Raw genomic sequence first — 24330 nt, forward strand, 5'->3', positions numbered from 1 at the left:
CTCTCTTTATCTTTTTCTGTTATTCCACCTGTTTTGACCCTAAAACACACAGTAAAGCAAAATCACTAAAGAAAAGGAACACAAACACATACTAAATGAAAGACACGCAAATTCACAGATGCATGTTTACCTGGAATAATGTCTCAGGGTTTTTTTTTGTTTTGGGTTTTTTTTTTGTTTAGTTTATTTCAAATATGCAATGTGACAAAGTCATCTTACTTAGTCCTTAGAAATAAAACAGGTAGTAAGAAGTCATGGAAGAAAACCAAAAAAACCAAAAACAAAACTTATACATATACATGACTTCATTTGCACATTTGAAAAGGAGTGGGAGGAAGTATAACTTATTTAATCCCATCCCTTCTCCACACAACAGCCTATTGTTTAGCTCCCTATCAGCAGAATATATGGAAAGTCAAGTCCCTTAGATCTTTTCTAAGTAATTAACCTCACTTATCATTCTCACATAAAAGGGTTAAAGGGTTAAGTAACTCTAAAAAAAAAATCCTCACTTTAAATATTGGTTGAACTAATCATCAAATTCACCCTTTTTGTCTGAGTTGATTGCAGAAAAACCCTCGTTACAGTGCATTTACGTCTACAATTGTTTGATAGCTTGAGGTGAAGACATCTTCAGCACTGGAAACAGAATGATATATTGACTTTGACAAGAGGGATGAGCATACAAGGTGTTATAATACTCCTCGGTTATATTTGCTTTATAAAAGGCAGTGTTTTTCTCAGCAATGGCAAAATCTCTCCTTCAGAGCCTGACAACCTTTAGAGCTGCCATGCAAAAGTCTGCAGACAGCTCCTTGGGGTAATGTAGATAAAGACAATAGGTGGAAACTGCTCTAACCTATTTGCCAAATGGTCTGTCATCTAATGCCCTGGTGCTGCTCTATTGTCTAATCCTACTGCTGAGGCCTCTAAAAGGATACATCGGCCTAATAAGATGAATGGGCTTTGACCCTGGAGCTGCTAAAAGCCAACCTGGCCAATTTATCTGAGTGACCTCTACTCTTGGCAGAGATGGCCCTCACCTCTCCTGGAAGCCTTTAGGCAGGATCAATATTAGAGGAACAAAACAATCCAAAAACAAGAGTGTGTCTGGAAGTTAGGATTCAACCGCTTCATTGAGCATTTTTTACAAGATTGGATTATGTTTTTAACAGCCAAAAAAAAAAAAAGAGTTTCTGACTTTCTTTGCCAGCGTACTTCTTCTTCTGTAAATACCATTTATAATAAGATTTCTGATTGAAGCCAGTTTTATTTTACCTAAAAATATTTACATCGCAGCTGCATTGTTAAATAAGCCTTAATGCAATCATGTATTCTCAAATCTCAAACGACTAATGTAAAGTAAGACGACACAAAGGGGGGGTGGATGTGTAATCTTCATACTGATTCATCAGTAATTTCATTATGCAAACCACAATAATGGCTATTCCAAGGCGGGGATAGTAAGATAGTAAGAGTAAGATCTGCATTTTGAGGGGAAAATAAGATTTTGTCGACTAAATTAAGGATTCTGTTTCATGTTCTGTTTGTTGGTGTTGGGTTATGTTCAGCTGAGATAAAAGGCCCAGCTTCGAGCTTCAGGTCAAGGCAGGATGTGATGAAGAGCCCCTTCATAAGAGAAAATGTTTTCTTTCTTTGAGCATGAATCAGTTTACATGGTATACAATATCAATCGTTGGCCTCAAATCTATATCTGCAAAGTGCTTAGGTTTGCATTGGTGATTAGATGAATTGAACTGAGAACAGTCTGTTACTTGAGCATCCCTTCATAGCGCGGATACCTAATGCCTTTCCCCTGCCTCTGAAGTGACCACAGTTTCAGGATGCTTTGCTCTGGGCACCTAGCCAGAAAGCTTTATGTATTCTGATACCATTCATTTTTAATCAGGACCAGAATATCCGTCCAAACCTCTTGCAAGCAGCCTTTGGCTACAACACTCCAATTTTGTTATATTTTAATTGATTTGGCAGTTCTCCTCATTGTCGCTTGTATAAATTGACTGATAATACTGCTAATATTCCAAGTGAAGACTGCAGCGATGCTCATTTAAAAATATTTTCTCCCCTTTTTTTGTGTATTTTTAGCTGCTCCCTTATTTCCTTTTCCCTTATTGCAGAATTATGCATTTTCCCACTATAGCATATAGTGTAGCGACTGAAAAATATTGTGTGTGTTCAGCATATTTCTCTTGGCTTTCCACTTCGACGTGCTCAACCCAGAGCTCGTCTCCTCTCCGCATGCAGTGGAAGGGTTTCTTCACATGACTGGTGGTGAAAAAGTACATGAGAGCTGGGTGAGGGGAATCTTCTTCTGTGGTATAATGAGTTTGACAATGAAAGTGACACGGTGTCCTCCCAAGACCTTGCTGTGTGATCAATCATAACAATGGCTCACCATTTCCTCCTCTGGATACTGACCTTTCTCCCTTAAGGAAAGGCGGTGTGTGTAGGTGTGTGCGGGTATTCCTGTAGATTTCATCATGCCATTACCTTCTTTCCAATCAGCCCTTGAAGTCCCTCTGCACAGCCATAAGAGTGTCCTTTAGCAGAGAGACTTTTACCCCCGAAAAGCAAAAAATGGCCTAAAAAAAAAAAAAAAACCCCACGGAGAGAGAGTACTGAGCTGTTTTTCCCCTTTCAGTCATATGCACTATTTTCAGCATGGATGTATAAAACACTAAGAAATTTGGAGGGGAGTGACACGAGGCTTATATATTTAAAATCACATCACCTGAACAGCTTACAAGGTGATTTGATGCTGTTACTCCAGCGAGGGGAACTGCCAAGATTTCATGCAAATATCACCGCCAGAGATTATTTTGGGCTCTTTTTCCCTCATAGTTCACTGCTCATATTCCAAAATGACAAACAGGAATGACGTGTGGACAAAGCCTTGAGCGTGAAGTGATCCTGCTGGGTTTTAACCGACACCGCCCCTTTTGCCCTCGTCTCCCAGATGAGCCACCAGGACGTATCATCCAGTAGCCTACTTACTGCTTTTTCCTGCGGTTCAGCCTCCGAATGTGCAATTCATCGACTAGACCTCTTACATAAAACTGTTGAGATGCTTTAAAAAAATAAAAAAAATATTGCAACTATCAAACTTGTCTTAAAACGGATCGCCCGCAAACGTCTCACGTTGATAATAAGGCATTTAAACACGGTTTTAGAGCCGTTTTAATGTCACTTTTAATTGTCATTTCATCTGCTAGTGACACATATATGTACTCTTGTATAACGGGCTTAAAACAACATTAAAATCTGATCAGTACTTCACTGTGAAAAATGTTTAATAGGGACTGAAGTGGTCAAATCCTTAAGTAGGTTGTAAAATATAAACATCTTTCATGGATTCTTGTAGTTAAATATTGCATAAAATAAAATGAATACTGGTCAATAACTAATGAAAAGTTAATAATACTTGCTTTACGGCCAAGATATTGTCATACTTCAGGAAACAATTCCACATAAGTGATCATTTTATATTGCATTTAATTTTTATAACCCAGGTCTGCACCGAAAACAACACCCCGTGGGCAACGTTGTGCATTTTTTCTGGTATTAATTGAGGGTAATATAAAAGACTATTTGATATAGCCACATAAATTGAGAGTGAAACTCTTTGATTTGTGGCATTGTTGGAGCTCGATGAAACATTCACATGACGAAAACTCAGTGAAATCCTCACTGAAGTCAAGGCCTTTAATGAAACATTTATGGGAGAACGTAAAAGGCTCAAGCACATTTCTACTGCCAATGAAAAGATGCAGTGCTATAATTTGCAGTTAAAATGTGCTTTTAATTACAGATGTCAAAAAGGAAATTAGGGCAGCCCAACGCAATTAACACAACATATTTTTGCATTTTACAATTTTCGTCATTATACTTAGTCACATAATTGGACTATTTAAATGCGTTGAGTTCAGATGAGTATGAGAGCGCTTGTGTATTCTTCATTACTAAATATTTCACATTTTTATTGCTTAAGTGAATGGGAACTTGATACTTGACTAACCAGCTTTGTTCTAAGTCGGCCTCGAGAACATTTTGGACATATTCAACGTATGGATCGCAGTCAAAGTCCAAGTGATGTTAACCCTTAGGGGTCCACGATCATGGCCCCATGACTGAATCACATGATATTTTTAACACGTCGTAGTGTCGGAAGTCTGTCACCTACACCACTGGGGACAACTGCATTAGAAAGTGCGGACTTGAAACATTCTCCCACTTTTTAATTGATGTCGATAGAGCAAATACAACCGGAGATATGATGGTTTGAAACCAGAGCAAACAAACATGAGTAGAAGTATAAAAATGAGGTGGGTGGGTGGGGGGGCGTTATATTTCTGGCCATATCTTTGTCATTTTTTGTCCTTTTTCAAAACAGAAAAAAACTAGCCGAATTTGCGGATTCTAATCCACAGACTGCATTAGCATTACAGGTAAGGGTGAGAATGACTCCCACCTGAACCGGATGCGGAAACCGGGACGACTGGTGGGGGGGCGGTGGTGAGAAAACGCCTTTGTAAAAATATGCTTTTATGTCAAATATTTGAGTATAGTTTTAATCTATTACAATTTTAATTTTATGTACCTAATATTTGGAACCAACATTCACTTTTAAAGTCTTTAAAAAGGTTCGTTAAGCATCTTTGTGTTATTTATGAAATAAATTATATACAGGGTGTCCCATAAGTCTCCATACATAGGAGACATAATACATTCCATACATATATGGTTCTAACATGTATTTCTTTATATTTCTTCTTTATAGTTCTTCACCAGACACTCATTGAAATGTGTTCCCGACAAAATGGCAGTCATATAGAGGATATTATATAAATAAAAATGGTTTATGTCAAGAAACATTTATTTTTCCTATGTATGGAGACTTATGGGACACCCTGTACATTTTTCAAATCGGATTTTATATTTTTTGTGTGTTTTTTGGCCTTTTGTGTTGATATAGTAGGTTAAATTAAAAAAATAACAGTCAGATGCAATAGATGAGGTTGTGCTGAAAGAAAAGATACCAAACATGGGTATAATAAACATTTCTTTATATAGTATATAAAGGCAAAATCAAAAGTACTTAAACGTAACGGCCAAAATAGGCTCAGATCCCTAAGCGTTAAAGCGGAGACAACGGTTTCCAAAATGGTCTAAATCTACATATATCAAACTACAGGATCTTATTATTATTATTATTATTATTATTATTATTATTATTATTATTATTATTATTATTATTATTATATTTTTGGTTACAAGACCCATTTGAAACTTACAATTTAGGAGAGCGTCAGCCACACGACATGACAAGGTTCAATGAATGTGACATGAAAGTAGAAAAACGTGATTTATATTCAGATGAGACCACAACTGAAGAATCACCTTGACTTCCAACTTTTTGATTGCCAGCGTGCAGTTCTGAGGAGCGCAAAGGTCAAAGCCACAGCACCATGACAATAGATATAACAAATATTCCTGTGTCCCTAGATAGAGAAGAGAGAGGAGATTGTAAAAGAAACAAGACATGAGACCAAAGAGATTGGTGGGTTGGTACTTGTCTGGGGACGACGTCTCAACACCTAACGGCACTCCAGGAAAAGAGAGAAAATCTATTTTCACACTAAAACAACCCTGGATACTATACCCTGACAGTCTCCAATTTTTAACTACTTTGCTTTATGTCTCAAATATAATAACTTTATACTTTACATTTCCACTTTACTTTGCTAACAATGCATGAAGAAACCTCAACAACACTTTACAAGCAATCAGTAGGAAAATATAACAGGGCAAAACAGGTTGACAAGAAGTGTTAATAGTCTTTTCCTGTACGTCTAGGTCTTATTTTACATCTCAGTGAGTACAAAAGTACAGGAAAAGCCACTGCTAGTCTCTGATTGCAGGAGGAGATACATGTAATTATGAACAACATAGCCAGAACAACATGCTAATCCGAGTGTCTTTCATTGATATTCATAGAGTATAAAATTGTATCCCGGCTATTTCCGCATAGCATGGTAATACAATCACTCAATTAGACTGTGTGATGAAATGAAATGAGCCATTGTCTCTTGAGGACAGTAAATAGTGGCCCTCGTAATTGACAACTGCAGTGTTATTCCTAATCGAAGTAACATGTCCTGCAGCCCGGCACCCACAAGTGATTACGTCCAAGTACAGGCAACACATAACTAGGTGAAACTTAAGTGTGAGAAGCAAATGTTATTTGATTTTCAGTGATTACATGACAGAAAATACATGTCAGACACAGTTATTAAGGTTTCATACTGTGGTTGCCTCTGTGGACTATGTAACAGTAACTCCAGCGGTGTGTTTTGATGACTTCTGACTGGTGTTCAGCACAAAGCTTGAGGCTAATTCTACCTCTGTGCCAAGATAAAATGTAACGCCTGAAAACCAAAAACATGTATAATGTCAAAATGCTTCTGAACCCAAAAAAAAGTCGTAAATGACGTGTTTTCTTAACCAAACGTATGCTTCATATGAATATTTTTAATGCATTTCCACCTGTCATTGCGTATGGTTTGGGCTCAAGTTGACATAATGAAAAATATATAAAATCTCGATTTATTTTCATTTTTACTCATGATTTTACTTGGTTTTCTTGGCGCATGAATTGAAATCTTAAGTACGGGTGTCGGTATCGGTTCTACAATATATTGCGATATTTCATTTCACAAAACTGTATCGATATTAAAAAGTACTGTATCGATATTTTTAGGTGTTTATTCAATTGCAGATATTGTCATTTTCTTTTTAGTTTATATTTTACTCATTATTTGAGACTGTTGCTAAGTAATGTTAGTTTCCTTGGTGGGATTGGAAAAAAAAATAATGTTATGTTAGTTATGAACTAATGGAAAATGAACATTTGAACAGGATCTTCAACTGTAATGTCTGTAAAACATAATTTATGTTTTAACACAAGAGAATTTTGTGATATCGCATTAGATCCTGTTCTGATCAGATGAAAATGTGTTTAGTATTTGTGCAGATTTCTAGTGTAATTCAATGAAAACCAAAAACATGTATAATGCCAAAACGCTTCTGAACCCAAAAAGAAGTCGTAAATGATGTGTTTTCTTAACCAAACGTATGCTTCATATTAATATTTTTAAATGGATTTCTACCTATGCCATTGTGTATGGTTTGGGCTCAAGTCGACATAATTAAAAATATATAAAATCTCGATTTATTTTCATTTTTACTCACGATTTTACTTGGTTTTCTTGGCGCATGAATTGAAGTCTTAAGTACGGGTGTCGGTATCGGTTCTACAATATATTGCGATATTTCATTTCACAAAACTGTATCGATATTAAAACATACTGTATCGATATTTTTAGGTGTTTATTCAATTGCAGATATTGTGCTCTACTTTTTTGTTTATATTTTGCTTATTATTTGAGACTGTTGTTAAGTAATGTTAGTTTCTTTGGTGGAATTGGAAAAAAATAATGTTATGTTAGTTATGAACTAATGGAAAATGAACATTTGAACAGGATCTTCAACTGTAATGTCTGTAAAACATAATTTAAGTTTTAACACAGGAGAATTTTCTGATATAGCATTAGATCCTGTTCTGATCAGATAAAAATGTGTTTAGTATTTGTGCAGATCTCTGGTGTAATTCAATGAAAACCAAAAACACGTATAATACCAAAACGCTTCTGAACCAAAAAAAAAAAAAGTTGTTAATGATGTGTTTTCTTAACCAGACGCATGCTTCATATAAACATTTTTAATGCATTTCCATCTATGTCATTGTGTTTTAACTATAATAAAACATACGTATGGTTTGGGGTCAAGTCGACATAATGAAAAATAAATAAAATCTCGATTTATTTTCATTGTTATTCAAGATTTTACTTGGTTTTCTTGGTGCATAAATTGAAGTCTTCAATTGGTTCTGCAATATAGTGCGATATTTCATTTCACAATACTGTATCGATATTAAAAGTACTGTATCGATATTTGTAGGCATTTATTCAATTGCAGATATTGTAGAGGTTTATTTTGTTTGTTTTTTTTGTTTATATTTTATTTATAATCATTTAACACTCTTTTACTAAATAATGTTTGTTTATTTGTTGGGATTGCACAAAAATAATGTTATGATGTTGGTTATGAACTAATAGAATATGAACATTTGAACAGGTTTTAAAACTATAATGTCTGTAAAACATAATTTAACTTTGAACAGGAAAATTTTGTGATATAGCATTAGATCCTGCTCTGATCAAATAAAACTGTGTTTAGTATTTGTGTTATATTATTTCTGGTGTAATTCCATTCTTCAAAGAAATAATTTTTAAAAAAAAAAGATACAAACAAAAAATTTATAACAGTATCATGATATATTGTGATATATTGTATCATGATCCTAGTATTGTGATTAGTATTATATCGTCAGATTCTTGCCAATACACACCCCTAGTCTTAAATCAACACTACTCTCAATACTAAAGCTCCATGTCATATACGACTGGAGAAAAACATTCAGTTAATATATTATATAATACATAATATATAAACAGAAAAACAGGTTTCATTTGGATTTTTTTTTCTTCAGCAGCAAAAGTCTCCACAGGAATAATCTCAATTTTGTGATTTTCAGTTAAAGCTATTAATTAAATTAATTCGACACATTATCCAGCACTTGGTTAGGATTAGGGAAAGGCACCGGAGCTTAGTGTTCCTATAGGAATATACATTTAATCCACACTAAACAATAATCCCTTCCTAACCCTAACTAAATCACATTTATCACTTAAACCTGAAAACTAACTAAGGATGTAACTCTGATGTGACTCTCTGATGGTAAAGTCCTGGATTTTCCACCCTGACCCTCTCTTGCCAACTGAGGAAACGCAATAAAAATAACAGATCCTTCAATGAAGGACTATAATGAGATCACACTTCTGTCTTTTTTGCAAAAACATTGGATTTAACATTGAATTCTGGTGCAAATAACAAACACAAAATGAATGTTTGGACTAGGGCTTCACAACGACAAACTACAATGTTGCAAATGAAGATGGAATGAAACATTTTCACCTGTTTTCATGAAATGATTGTGACAATGTGATTTATTCTTGATAAGTAAAGTGTAAATGGGACTCCATATGTAATCGCTGCACCTGCTCAAAAGGTGTTTACCGATGTGTAGAAATAGGAATAAAATGAAGAATACAACTGAAAACCAATTATTCCAACTTTATAGGCAACAGTGTGTTAAAAAAATTGAATATATTGAAAAATATATCGATCATAATTAAGATAATTACGATATTATGGCAATGTCCAAGCATGACACAATTTAAAAAGAGGTACAAAAGCATACATTTCAAGAGGTACAGGGATGAGGGAGGTGTTGGGTATCACTGGGTGTTATAAAGATGTACAAGTATGTGGTATGTGTATATGTATATGCATGTGTTTGTATATATACAGTTGCGGAAAGCATTATTAAACCACCCTTGTTTTCTTCAATTTCTTGTTAATGCCTGGTACAACTAAAGGTACATTTGTTTGGACAAATATAATGTAACAACAGAAATCGCTCATAAGAGTTTAATTTCAGAGCTGATATCTATCCATTTTCCATGTTTTCTTGATAATAACCAAAATCACTTCAGTTCTTACATCAATATTTATGGAATTGTACTGACAAAAACAGTGCTTTTAGGCACTCCATGTTTTCTTTTCTGTCTGTTTTAGTCACATGATACACACAGGAGTTAGGACTTGTTGCATAACCACTGCTTTCGATGACTTTTGATGGTCTAATAATTTTTTTCTGCAACTATATGTGTGTGTGTGTGTATATATATATTTGTGTTATTGTATTATGTGTTTATGTAAATTATATTATATTTGTTCATAATAATACAGAGCCAGAAACAAAATTATTTAACATTAAGTATCAGACATTAGAGTATAGATCTGTTCAGACTGGGAAGCTTTTTATTGTTATTAATTATATAAGGAGTAGGGGAGAGAGTTTATAAGTTATGCTTCTTCTAACTCCTTTTCGAATATGTATTGTATGTCTTATGTGTAAATGTTTTGTTTGTTTATTTATTTATTTTTCTTCTTTTTTGACATTCATATTCAAAATAAACACATCAATCAATCTATCAGACAATATTTCTATAGTGTGTCATAGAATTGTAGAAGTATTTTTTTTTTGTAATTATTGCCTCTTAGATTGCGATCATCATCTGTGGTATCATCTTCTACAGCAGTGTTTTTCAACCTTGGGGTCGGGACCCCACGTGGGGTCACCTGGAATTCAAATGGGGTCGCCTGTAATTTCTAGTAATTGAATAAAAAAAAAAAAAAAAACAAGAAAAACTTAGTAATAAAAAAAATATATGTTGAGTTGACAGAGACAATCACAATCTATAAAAGACATGACAAACTCCAAAGGTGAAACTGAAGCACTGTGGTTCGGTTTATCTGTCAAATGTTCATTGTGGTCGGTTTCAGATGCTGCAGCTCTTTCATAATTCATAGTTTGAGTTCTTGTTTGTTCAGTATTAATTGTCAGCCTTGTAAATCCAAGCTGGACTGACTGTACATATCCTGACCAAGGAAAATAAAATTCTCACTTTGTGCAGTAATCTACACCTGGCTTTTCTGCCTCCGTCCATAATAATATACATTATATAGACTAAATGTCATCTAAAATTAATGTTTATTTGCAACATAGTACAGCAGACTATTACATGATCAAAAACAAATTAATTTTAGGAAAAAAAAGTCTGGGGGTCGCCAGAAATTTGTGATGTTAAAATGGGGTCATGAGCCAAAAACAGCTGGGAACCACTGGACTACAGTGACCTTACGTTAAATAAGGTGATAAGTCCATTAGTGATTAAATATTTCTATATCCCAACCTGCATCCTCACTGATATTACTATGGACTAATAAGCTTTAAGGGTAACAGCAGATTCAACTACATCTGTTTCCCCTTATTAATATGTAAATTTATACAGCAAGACACTCTGAAATCTAATCACATCATCCACTCTGCAGGAGGGTAGCCGTGGTGCGAGCCCAAAGTTTTTCACTATTTGTTGCTACTGTAATGATGTGTTCACTAAAAGGAACTTATACACAGATACTGTATCTGACCGTGGACCAGTGGCATCACATACAAGCGAATGTGCAAATCAAAAATATTGGCGGGCAGTTTGTTCACACCAGGGTTCAAATGTCACTGACCTTTGCCCTCTAGAGAAACAAACCAAGGACCCCCTCAAGGGTTTTTCAGGCAGTTCTGAAATAGAAACTGGAGTTTTTTCGCAAGACTGATGAGCACAACACCTGCTATGACACTTCGGCATGCCACCGCCACCGCCGTCTCCCACATCCCCCGTCACCCCGAGCACTAACAATCCCAGCACTTAACCGGTGACAGTGCCAGCGAGTGGGGAAGTGATGACAATAGATGATGGCAATCAAAGCACGCCTCCTCTTTTGACGAGACGTACGATAAAGCTCAGATACCTTCCCGGCTCCTATTAACAAATGATGAAACTGTTTTTTTTTTCTGCCAATATTGGAGTGTTCTTCAAAGACTTCACAGATGGCCGGCCCCTTTGACCAAAAATAAAAAAAAATAAAAAAATAAAAAAATGTCTGATGTTATTTATTCTTTTTGTGGTTGGCTTGTGCCATATTGAATTATGAAAGTGGTGAGGGACGACTTCTGCCTGCAACGATCAATAGGCTGATTCCACTGTCACAATACAAGGCGCAGATCTGAGAAAGGAGTTTGACAGATGGTGTGTCACCTTCGTCAGCGTGATGTCTCGAGTGTTTGCGCGCGTGCACGTCTGTACTTTCGCTTGATTTTTTTTTTTTTTTCTAATCTTAGAGAGATAAAGTGTGAAAAACATAGCGAGATACGCAAGCGTGCATGCGTGCATGTGCGTGCAGGGACGCAGAAGAGAAAGAGAGGAGGAAGAGGCGCAGAGTGAGAGAACATGAACACATGCACGCAGAGAAGCATGTTAGAAGGTGTCTGATACGCTTTCATACTCCCACCCAAAAAGCCTTTGGTGCTTGCTGTGCTACAACACACTTTGCTGTGACTCTTCCACTGATTTAATTAACCTTTTACTGGCTCCGTTCACACAATGAATCTGTGCTCTATACTAAAATGTAAACTGTGCTCAGCTGCCAAGTAGATTACTGAATATTTCAAATTATTTTCAGCTCCATCCCCTGTCATAAACAGTCCCGGGCGTTAATTTACAGTAAAAAGGGCCGGGACGTTCGCAGAGGTCAATCACCATGAAAACATAAAAAAAGTCGGACACAGAGGACGGAGGCAGCTCAAGTGATGCTTCTTTAACACGGGATGACAGGCTTTGTGGTACAAGTCCCCCTCTCTCCTAACCAGGGGTCAGCAGGCGCCTGAGCTCCTCCTACTGAATGATAAACCCCCGTGTGTGATGGTTAATACAGCCGAGGAGAGCTGTCACGAGGTACTGCAGTGCTGGAGCTGCAGTACCTAACAAGTGAGTGCGAGCTTTTTCACACCCTATTAGGAATACAACTCAACTGGGCCATGCTATGTTTCTGTTTCATACAGTCATTCATGTTTTATGAGGGGTATAATATTGATTCTGAAGCCAGAGCAGTCAACATCAGGGTAAGGGAAACGTAAAAGTCTCTGTGGTGTGTTTGCCTTCACAGCAGCTATATGTTGACCTTAAGGCCTCATGGATGAATATTCATAGCACAACAGCACTACAGACCTATCAATTCCATGGTAAAGAATTAAAAATAAATGAGCATCAAGAGCTAGAAAATAACCCGATAATTGCAGAATAACATCTCATGCTGACGGACACATATGTCCAGCCGAGCTTTGTTTATGTACTTTCGAAAATGGGGACATTTTTTGTTCTCATTTAAATTTAATGGTCTGAATGTTTTGTTACTGGAGTCGTGGTATGGAACAAGTACAGACGGGTTCATGTAAGGCTATAAATTTTAGATTCAAGGCGTTCTAAGTAATAGTGTGTTGACAAAATTGCACTGCCTGTTTTTAAATTCCAATTTGACCAGAGTGCATGGTCAATCCTACTTTCCATTTTCCATTTTCTAATACTTTTAAACAAACTCCACACCTTCACTTACAATTGCTTGTCTGCAGGGACACAATATAAACATGCTGTTATGCAATGTAATCATTTAGAATTTTGTTTTGGTAAGACCAATGTAACCTCATCGCAGTTGATTGGTTTTTAAAAAGGCAATTCTTTGCTCCTCTATGCGCATTTCTATCCCGCTTAGAAAGAATACACAACACCGCATGCATTCCTCCACTAAATCAGCTAAATTGCGAGGCTAAAATTAATTAATTTTAGAAAACTTTAACTTGGGAACCAATACTTTAAACTTGATTGCTTAATTTAAATGCAATTGTCATAAGAGCATGTAATTACTTAAATTTCTATAGCTCTCTTGCCTTGGGAATGGGGCTTTAGCTTAATAATATTATTTTTTTCCTCCTAATCTCTCACAGCAAAAACGCCTCATAAAAACACAAAACTTTGAGAAGAAAGTAAAGAATGTTACTTACAGCTTTACACTTTTCTATTTTGTCTCCCTTCACTTGCTGAGCACCAACATTTCTTTTTTATCCGTGTGCCACTTATGGCAGAGTTAACGTTCCCCACAGACATGGAGTTTAACACAATACAGCTGCTACACGTCACAGCACTAATGTTCCACCAGACAGTAAATGAGCATACATATATGTATGTGTGTGTGTGTGTGTGTGTGTGTGTGTGCGCGTGCGTGTGTGTGTGTGTATAGGTGTAAATGAGTGTGGGTGTATGTTTGAGTATGACAAGTTATTACTGTCAGCTATAAAGATTATTACTGTCTGTATAAAGAGTATAAATATGTCATTTATTTTTACACTTTTAATTAACATCCTATGTCTGTGCAGGCAAAAAAATAATTAAAATGTACATTTATATATAGAGAGAGATGTGAAAATGAACTGCAAATTTCACATGTGCTTCTTTTCAAGTGAAAGTAATTATGTCTCCAGAAGAGTAACAGAAATTAAAACACTCAGGACCATTTTTACAGCGTATACTTAATGTTCTAGTTGTATGTGTCTTCTACTGCTTAGGATCACAGTAACACCTACAAAACCAATGCAATCAATGCTGTAATTCAATGAGTTTTGTTTTTAAAGGATTCCATCAGTGACTGGGGATTATCTTAAGGGTAAAATCAATGCAAGATACTTAACAGACTATGGCTAAGCTTTTTATTTATTTATTTATTTATTTTCCCTCCTCCCACACTTTTCCAATAAGGATTCAAGTGTTTTCATGTTATGCTCTAAATTGTATGATTGATCCAAATATATAGAGTGGAATAAATATTTTGACATTAAACGATGCATTTAAAACATCTAATAAAATGGGGGGGGGGGGGGGGGACGACAGCCCAGTGTGCATAGGAAAGAAAAAATATTGAAGATATTCTGAGTTAAAAAAGCCTCTGAATCAGCCCCTCTGGCTCAGCTTACTAGACCCTTTCACACCACTTTGGTTTCATCTTTAAAAGGTGGACATCTTTCTCTCGAATCGAATCACAGAGGTTAACATTTGCAGATGCTTTCCTCGCTGAATGTGCTGAGGCTTTGGTACTTTTCTATTGTCGAACACTCTGTAGAACAGAGCGAATTAGAATGAAATATTGAGTTCATTTATGAATAAGTGGGGCTGAACGGCCCCTTGTCGGAGCTTCTGCATGCATATTCAGTTGATGGAAACCTTTGGATGGGTCATTTCTCTTAGCTGCTTCATTAAATAGTGAAAGTCAAAAGTGCAATGCCTCCTGACATAAAAAAAAGACTAAGATCTATAGAGGTGGAACAGTGGCAAGGTTTTCTTTGCTCTGCGAACAAAAAAAAAAAAAAAAAATCTTCTGGATAAAAAACATTTCAGTCCAAAAATTTTTTTAACTAGAAACAATTAGACTAAAGTTTTTGGATTACACAGTGGCTCTTATTGTTCTCACTGCAGAATTAGCTCAACATAGAAAAAAAAACAAAAAAAAAACAGTAGAAGCAAAAACATAAATAAATAATTTGGTCAGTGGGTACTTCTTGCTACATAAAAAAGAGACACAGACACTGCACCTGGAATAAAGGTCTAACGGGTCTTGTTAATTCCCTCTGTATTGAAGCTGAATTAAACAATAGTGAATAGATAAAGTCTCAGCAGGACGTTGGACTAACTAGAGCCAATCAGCAGCAGCTCCTCCAGACACTTCCAACACGAGCTCCAGAGGAGGGATGTTAAGGGGGTGCATGGTTGGTGTGTGTGTGTCTGTGTGTGTGTGTGCGCTCACATATGTTGACGTGTGCGCATATGGAGTTGAATCGGACAAGGCCAGGTGCAATCAGCTCTGAATAGAAGACCTACTACAGCCACATTCTGACAAACTGAGTTGTGTTGTAAAACGGAGCATTGACCGCTGATACGGATGCATGCATGGAATGTATGGCATTAAAATGACGACAACCGAGGGGGGCTACGCAGGTGAGGGTTATGTTTACCAGTGCCTCAGAGATTCTAGAGATTCAGGAATATATACAATGTGCAAGGCCAAACCAAAGGCCAGATATTGGAACAAATACACGGGTTAGGATTCTGATGGCATTTTGAAAAGGTAAAAGACTTACTCAGCTCTACCCCGGAGACAAGCGCACTATGATGAATACTGCCATTAAGAAAATGACTTGTCTCAAATGTCAGACTCTAGCCAATGTTTTCAGAATAAAAATTGATAGCACACGAACACAAGACATTTTCCTTTTTTACCCTCTCTCTAATGTTCTTGCCAGGAAAGTGTAATCAACCCTAATTATTTTAACTGCCTGTCACTCTTTGAGATCATCGGTTTCTTATAATAATTAGAGCTTTACGCTGAATGTGTTATAATGGTGATGGTTAGCGCTATGATGATGAATGATGCACAATGTCAGGAATTAACTTCTGAAAATAAAGTTTTTAAAGCAATACACTAAAAATAAATAAATAAAAAAATAAATGTGAAGCTGAAAGAATACTGTCTTGGAGATTTATTTAGATGAATAGCGATAAATTCTGTTTGGGGGAAAAAAAAAAAAAAAAAAAAACAGTAACACGTTCCATTTTACAGAAAACTAAAGAATATTTTTAGACTTTCACTGATTTTCCACACGGCAGACTAACCTTCTCTACAGAGGATGTTTTGAAAAAAAAAATCCATGTTAAAACACAGTAAAAACGGATATGCTGCAATCTCATATGCATTGCCTCCATTTGACGCAACAAAGACTTTCCCCTCTTCAAACAGAGAACCTCAATCCTCCATCTCAGGTTTCCAGCATGATCAAATTTGCACTTCAAAACATTGTACCCATTTAATCAGCTATTGTGCATGCCCAGTCAACCACTGCAGAATTTCTAAGCAAAATCTCAGACTGAGGCACACAAAGCTATCTTTGATTATACGCTGGCCCATGGGGAAACTTTATCAAACTCCGCTCCTTCCTGTGGAGAAGACCAGGTGACTAGCAACTACTCAATTGGAAGGCCAAATTCTTTTCCGCATGCGGTGAGGAATGACGCCTTTGATCCGCAGAAAAGGCAGCTGCAAATGCCTCTCTAGATACAAGCGCCACCAATCGCGCTTTCCACTTTCTTCACCCAATCAGCTCCTTGTTTCCAGCACCGAGCACAATCCAACCTACCGCTGCTGCTGCTTTTCCACATCCTGATTTCTCCCCCTTTGAAAAGCAATGAACGCATGCGCCGCAAACAATTAAGTGTTTTAAGACAACAATCGAAAAGTGTGCTCAACTCACCCGTCTCATTGTCCGATTTATTGTCCATTTCCGTGTCAGTGAGTGTGAGTGCTGAGTTAGAGCGGCTGGAGAGGCAGGAATTTTGCCCAGACTTTGCCCCCGTTCCCCATAGAGACATGGTACGTTCCGGGGATACAGGTTCATGGTTTTCCGTGGCGGCCGGTCCTCTGGTGTAGCTGCTGAGCGGGTGGGAGAGGCCCGTTTCAGGGCAAAGAGCCAAGCCTCTGCGAGCCGATGGTTCACAGATCCCGAGTTGCCTCAGTGAAAACGTCTGCCCTGTGAATGACAGACGTTGTAAAGTTAACAAACCAAGCAACAGCACGGTTAATGGCCAAGTGAGGAAAAAAAAAAAAAACACTTAACCTAAGTGCAGAGTGGTAGGGGAGGAGGTGATTGTTAGATTAAAGTCAACATCCTCCCTAGATAGAGATACTGAAAAGCATCTCAATTAACTCAAATTACAGCACATTCAATTCAAGCTTTCCTTATTAAAGTTGGATTTATACACTTGGTTAAAAAAATTAAATAAATAAAAAATCAGCTCCAAAATATAAAAAAAGCAGCCTTGAGTGCATCACTTATGTGTTATTTATAGTTTTCGGAATCGTTTCAAAACCAGTTTCACATTAAATCATTACCACATATTTGTTTTTCTACATTTGTTTCACTGGAGATAAAAATGGTCCTCCACGCCTTTTAAGACACTACAGCATCTAAGCTGAATAAATAACTAGAAAAAAATAAATAAATAAATACAAAGACGTGTTGCCAATAAACAAAAATACCCAACGTCAGTCACATTACGAAGCGCACAAACTTACAGCGAAGTATCAGTTTTATTTACTTCATATCTGTCATTTAAAGCCTATACTTAGTCATTTATATTTATTACTTTGAGCCATCTGGTTGCAGTGACACTGATAGCTTTGCATTTTATATGAATGCACTTAAATTAAAATGTATTTAGCTAAGTCTCTGCCAAGAATTGGTGTTTTACATTTTACATAAATGTATTTTTAATTTACATGCCCTTAAGTAAAGTCATGTGAAGAAATCAACATTTATTATTTTATATTTACTTGAAATCAGAGGGTAAAATACTGCATCTTAAGAAGAATTTGTGGGATTTCAAGGTCAGATGCGTAAATAATGTGAATACACACACAGTGGAGGAAAATCCTTTGCTATTAAAATATATTTTTATATTTAATTAAATATAGAAGCAAAATATAATGTCATTAACAACCTACATGCGCATCTGAAAATTCAAGTTTTTATAAAAATATCTAAAAATGTTAGTATAAATTTTAAAAAAATTTAAATATAAATAATACGACAACATGAACGTCCTTAAATGTGACATTTACTGTAATGACTACACAACAGTAGTTAACGCTGAAATAAATAAAAGCAGTATTTTTCCCACAACTTCACTATAATCCCATCAATTCAAAATTGGGCACCAATTAGCACCTTGGAAATGTAAAGGGGTAATTGATAGTTGTTCTAATTGCAGCCTTATGAGCCAAAGGAGCCATAAAATTGAGCAAACTGCCCAAACTTTTTAATTACAGAATTAAAGTGCTTTCTAACAGCCAATTAAAAGAAAAGGTTATTCACTGTGCATTGTCCTTATTATTCTTAACATATTCCAGCAATTTATACATTTTACGTTATCTTCACTGCTTTTAAAGGTTGAGGAAAATGGACTAAATTGCATCTTTCATATATTTTTTAGTAAACCTGAAGTCAAGGCGCTCACAGTTCATCTGGCACTGTAGTTATTTTTTTATCAAACTTCAACAAATGAACTGAAGGATAAAACGGTAAGATGGTGAAATTTCGTAAACAAGCCACAAAAATCCTTGCTTTTCATATTCATTTTACTCAAGGATGTTTGGTGCTTTTAGATGTGATCAAATGAACGTGGATATAAGGATGGTGTTGCTTGTCTCGTGCTAAACTGCAGATGAAAGCCTCAGATGCAGTCGTTTCCGTTTCCACCACTGGTCCAGCGTGACATCCAGTCAAAACTTTTCTGAAGGCCAGGTCATCAGGCGGTTCACGTGGGCTTCCACATTAAACAGAAATGTTATTTGTTTTAAACACGGCGGCTTCCATAAGCACCTCGACTGGCTCGTATTATGGAGATTTATCTGACAGGCACTGGAATAAGAAAAAAAACAAACAAAAAAACAAAAAAACCAAGAAAAAGCCAAACACTCAACATTTGCTCTTGCTAACCTGGCCTGCTGTATTCTGCACTTTCCTTGTGGACCATCTCCTTGACTCTGCCTCCGAACAGCATCCGCGATGGGTCATGGTCAAAGGCCTGGAGCGTCTCGCTGGAGCTGTAGGATGTCTGAGTGGGTACGCGGCAGGGTCCCTCCTCCCGGTCAGCCGAGGAGGCGGTATATCGGCGCTCGCGATCCCTGTCTTTCTCGCACTCTCTCTCTCTGTCTCTCTGGTGCTTGGACAGCGAGCAGAAAGGCCGCTGCTCCCTCACCCGTTCCATGCTGCCGGCATGCTGGGTATCCAACTCCCTCCCCTTCGACGGCGACGCTCTCCTCAAATACTCGCCACTGGATTAGTTCACTCTGTCTCCAACACCCCCCCCCCGAGCCCCCCTTTTTTTTTCGGCCTGCTCCTCGGGTAGTGATGTGCCACTTCCCCTCCTGATCCCCCCCTTTCCTCCTCCTCCTCCTCCTCCCCGCTTGTGAGTCTCCGTCGGCCTAGGTTTCACTCCTTCAGTCCATTCAGCCCTCCACCCACTCCACCTGGAGAAAGAGAGACAGAGAGAGGGAAGGAAGCAAGGAGGTCAGATAACACTAATCCATCTGCTTCATCTTCAAAAGCACACACTTATCCCTTTCTCGCTGCCCCACCCCCCCACCCCTTTTCCTCCCCATCCTTGAAACCTCACCCATGAACTCTTGCCACACATGACTTCCACTCTTTAAAAGAAGATCACATCCTCATTCCGCTTGTTGTAGTCGACACAATCAAGTTCATCTCAAAGTGCTGGTTTTAAAAGTTTCCACTTTAGAAAAAAAAAAAAACAACTCAATTTTCACATCCAGCAAATACTTTTTTTTTTTTTTTTTTTTTTTTTTTTAAGAGGGGACTGTCAAATTCCTCCTGATGATGGTCCGGAAATAACATACGCCAAGCATCAAATGCCAGTTAAGTGATGGATAAATCAATAAGTCACACATCATGCTGGCCTCTTGACTCTTGAACACATTCATATCATGCTTTAATTCTATCATTTAAACTGTAACTCAGAGCAGATTATAATTATGACTAATTATAAGCAGGTTAACCCACCAAACCAGAATATTTAGCCAGTGAAAATAGCTTTTTTAGGAAAATGCATATCTGTCATTAGGTTCACCAGCCAAGATAATTAAATAAAAACCTAAAAAAAAAAAAAGGATTAAATTACTAAAAACTATGAAACAGCACGCTTTCCTACAATAGTCTTGTAGTGCGTACTCATATATATTTATTTTTTCCTATTTCTGAAATGTCACCAGGTTTTTGCTTTTATATAACCATAGCGACAGTGGTGCAGTTTTTTGTTTTTTTTTTAAGTGGTAAACCTGCATTATGAGGAAATCTGTGGTGTGTGTGACAACATTGCTCAATATTGTCCTTAGTCAGACACAAAACATTTACTCTAAGCCCACATTAAACAAAAACAAAAATTATTTAGCCAAATTGTCCATTAGTACCAATTAGATCATTATCTCTTAATTTAGTTTCCATTTTTCTTATTTTGAAACCCACTTACATGTTGCTGTTGTATTTATCACACATGTTCATATCTCACTGATGATGATGAAAAGGCAGTTTATCAATCAGTGTGTTTGTTGTGCTCAAAAGTCATTCAAAACAAAGTCTTAACCCCTACTAATGTGAATTCTAGGCCTTAAAATACCCTAAATACATTTTAGACCCAAAACTGAACATGTGAAGTGAAGATTAGTATTGGTTTTACAAAGTTGAACTGATTTCAGTCTTGCTTTTACATTTGTTTTTGGGAAAATATTAAAATTTATTGGCAAGAAGATACACGCCATTGCTTTTCTGATAGCTTTATGTAGATATTAGGGAAGGGAATCTTAATTACTTTTTGAGGTCAAATAATCAATTCAGTTTTTCTCGAGAAATCATGACATCATTATTAATGCATGTCTCCACCTAAACCACAATAAAAAAAATAAAAAAAAGTGAAATACAAGATAATGATTTTATTTCTCAAAAACACTTTTAACATTTTATCATATGCAGCGCTTCGAAATAGTGATATAACTATTAGTTAATTGTAATACATAGTATAAAGAAAAACATCCAAAAATTTAAATAAATAAATATGTCAACAATTATAAATGTTTTTATTCATGTATATCCCCAAAATTTATTTATTTATTCACTCATTCATTTATTTATCATCTATATTAAGAGAAAAAAAAATGAAATGCAAATAAAATGCATTATGCGAGTAAATTTAAATGTATTCCAAATCAATTGATCCATTTAATACTGATAAAAGAATACATTACACTTGGAGAGCCCGCTTACTGAAACTGACATGACATGATCAGAATTAGCTTTTCACTGTGTTAGTGTCGTAGCTGCAGAAACACTCCATCTAGTCTGATGCTACAGCTGTGTACCAGGGTGATGCTGCTTTTATCTCAAGAACCATCTCTGAGCGAGCACCGATAGCATCGGGACAGAGGACACGAATCCAACAACACAGAAGTTTGGCTGGAGTCTTGAGTTACATGTAACTCGACATGTCGACATGTAACTCCGTATGCTGAGTTAGCCACTAGCGCGCTCATTTGCAGACTGTTTCATGTTGCATTACGCCGGGTTCAGATTACAAATGGTACATGGATTGGTAACATCAGTCTGATCGTCGAGTTATCTGATGAGTGAATTATGTCAGTATCAGCATCCGGTACCAGTATATGGGTTCCACTACAAACGGAACCACTAACAACTAATGCAGATTTTGTATCCTGGTCAGAACACGCAAAGGTACTGGGGATGCACCACTGATATTTAGAATAATGATTTGCACCAGGGGTCTCAAACTCTTTTTCTTTCAGGGGCCACATTTAGCTCGATTTGATCTCAAGTGGGCCGGACCAGTAAAATAATAGCATAATAACCTATAAATAATGACAACTACAAATTTTTGTCTATTAGTGAAAAAAAAAAAAAAAAAAACTCATTAAATTATGAAAATATTTACTTTTATAAACTATCCAAACAAAAAAGACGTGAATAACCTGAAAAAAACTGAAATTTCTCAAGAAAAATAATTGCAATTTTAACAATGATATGCCTACATGTGCTTTATGGATCGGATCCACAAAGACACTAAATACTGAGTAACAGAGAGAAAACTGTTAAAATTGTGCTTCATTTTCTTTATACATTTCAGGTTGTTTGTATTTTATTGTTACAGGAGAGTTCATAAATGTAAATATTTTCATAATTTAATATTATTTTTTGCACTAAAACAAAGACAAAAATTTGAAGTTGTCATTATTTATAGGTATAATGTAATATTTTTTTTCACATCAACCCCAGAGGAAAATATGAAGTCATTATTTTTTGTATGATACCATTATCCTACTTGAGATCATATTGGTCTGTATGTGGAACAAACTAAAATGACTTCCACAGCCTTGACTGTGGAATTTTTGCATTTTGTAAATTCATGCCACGGGCGAGATTTGAACCTTTGGGGGGGCCGCATTTGGCTCCCGGGCCGCATGTTTGAGACCCCTGATTTGGACAAAAGCCACTGCTGATGTTATTTTATGTTTGTCTCCTTGGTACAAAAAAGGAATAAATATCAAAAAAAAAAAAAAAAAAAATTGAGCAGTTTTACATTTTTCTACCATTCAGTACAACCAGGGCTGTCAAACTCATTTTAGTTCAGGGGCCACATTCACCCCAATATGATCTCAGGTGGGCCAGACCAGTAAAATAATAACAGCGAGAAAAGAAAAATGATATGATAATGTTTACATCTGCAAAGTTTCCTTAAAAATCTGAATAACATGAACAACTTGAAATGTCTTAAGAAAAACAAGTGCAATTTTAACAATGTTCTGCCCCGGTTGATCATTTATACATGTGCATTACAACTTACATTACAATTACAAATACATAAAACCTTTAATAACAGGCAGAATATTGGTAAAATTGCATTTCCTCATCTTAAGATATTTCAGGTGTTTCATATTTGTTTAGGTTATTCACATTTTTTGTAAAAGGATAGTTTGTTAATTTAAACATTTTCATGTAATTTTACTTTTTTACTCTAAAACAAAGATGAACTCTGCAGTTGTCATTATTTATAGGTTATGATGATAGTATTTTACTGGTCTGACCCAATTGAGATCTCATTGGTCTGTGTGTGGAACCTGAATTTCAATGATTTTAACATCCTTGATTGTTAATATTATCAGTGCAATTTTTATATTTCACAAATTCATCCCAGGGGCCGGATTGGACCCTCTAGCCGGCCGGATTTCGCCCCCGGGCCGCATGTTTGACACCTGTGCAGTACACAAATCACCATCAGACACACAAATGTATTACACAACCTTTTCTATCACACATTAGATCAACACCGGCCACTTTCATTGGTATAATGACATCATATTTGTTGATAGTCAGCGTCGCCAACCACAGATACCAACGCTCTCTAAATACATGTCATTTATCACATCATAATGATCATTTGATCGATTTGATTGATTTATTTGATTGAGTATCAATGTCAAAATATAAGAACATAAATAAACAAAAAATGTAAACATTAGACATATAATACATTAATACATATTTGAAAAGGAGTGAGAAGAAGTACAACTTATAAACTCCCACCCCTTCTCCCTATATAATTAATAACAATCATAAGCTTCCTAGTCTAATCATATATCATAATGATATATATTAATATATATATATATATATATATATATATATATATATATATATATATATATATATAATTAATCCATTTCCTTCATCTACTGCTTATTTGACTGTTGTTTGTTTTCATATCAAACTAATTCTGAAAAGTCCTGTGAGGCAACCTTGTTGTGATATAGGGCTCTACAAATAAAATTGAATTGAATTGAACTGAATTGGTGCTCGTCCATGAAATCTATTTTTTTGATGCAGTGTGCAGTCTCATGTTCACCTTCCATCATCAAAACAACAGTTTCTAAAGGAAATAACTTTTTCTCTTAATGTTACTTCCATCTATTATGGCTTAATGCAAGTTCATTCGGACCTGGCTCGAGAACAGAAATAGCTCTTAAATTGCTTTCATGATTATGATGGCG

General features: G+C 36.2%; 1 protein-coding gene across 1 annotated transcript in view; it reads right to left on the reverse strand.

The window, feature by feature from the left end:
* The window catches only part of LOC115426935 (teneurin-3), a 244088-nt gene that overhangs the window by 204438 nt on the left and 15320 nt on the right, over window positions 1–24330 (reverse strand). The window contains exons 2-3 of the mRNA XM_030145210.1: window positions 19196–19728; window positions 16952–17227 (exon numbers count right to left, since the gene is read on the reverse strand). Of these exons, the coding sequence (XP_030001070.1) occupies window positions 16952–17227; window positions 19196–19466 (547 nt within the window). The 5' untranslated portion in view covers window positions 19467–19728. The remainder of the gene's footprint in view (window positions 1–16951; window positions 17228–19195; window positions 19729–24330) is intronic.

This window comes from Sphaeramia orbicularis, chromosome 10, assembly GCF_902148855.1.
Source record: "Sphaeramia orbicularis chromosome 10, fSphaOr1.1, whole genome shotgun sequence".
Taxonomy (NCBI): Eukaryota; Metazoa; Chordata; class Actinopteri; order Kurtiformes; family Apogonidae; genus Sphaeramia; species Sphaeramia orbicularis.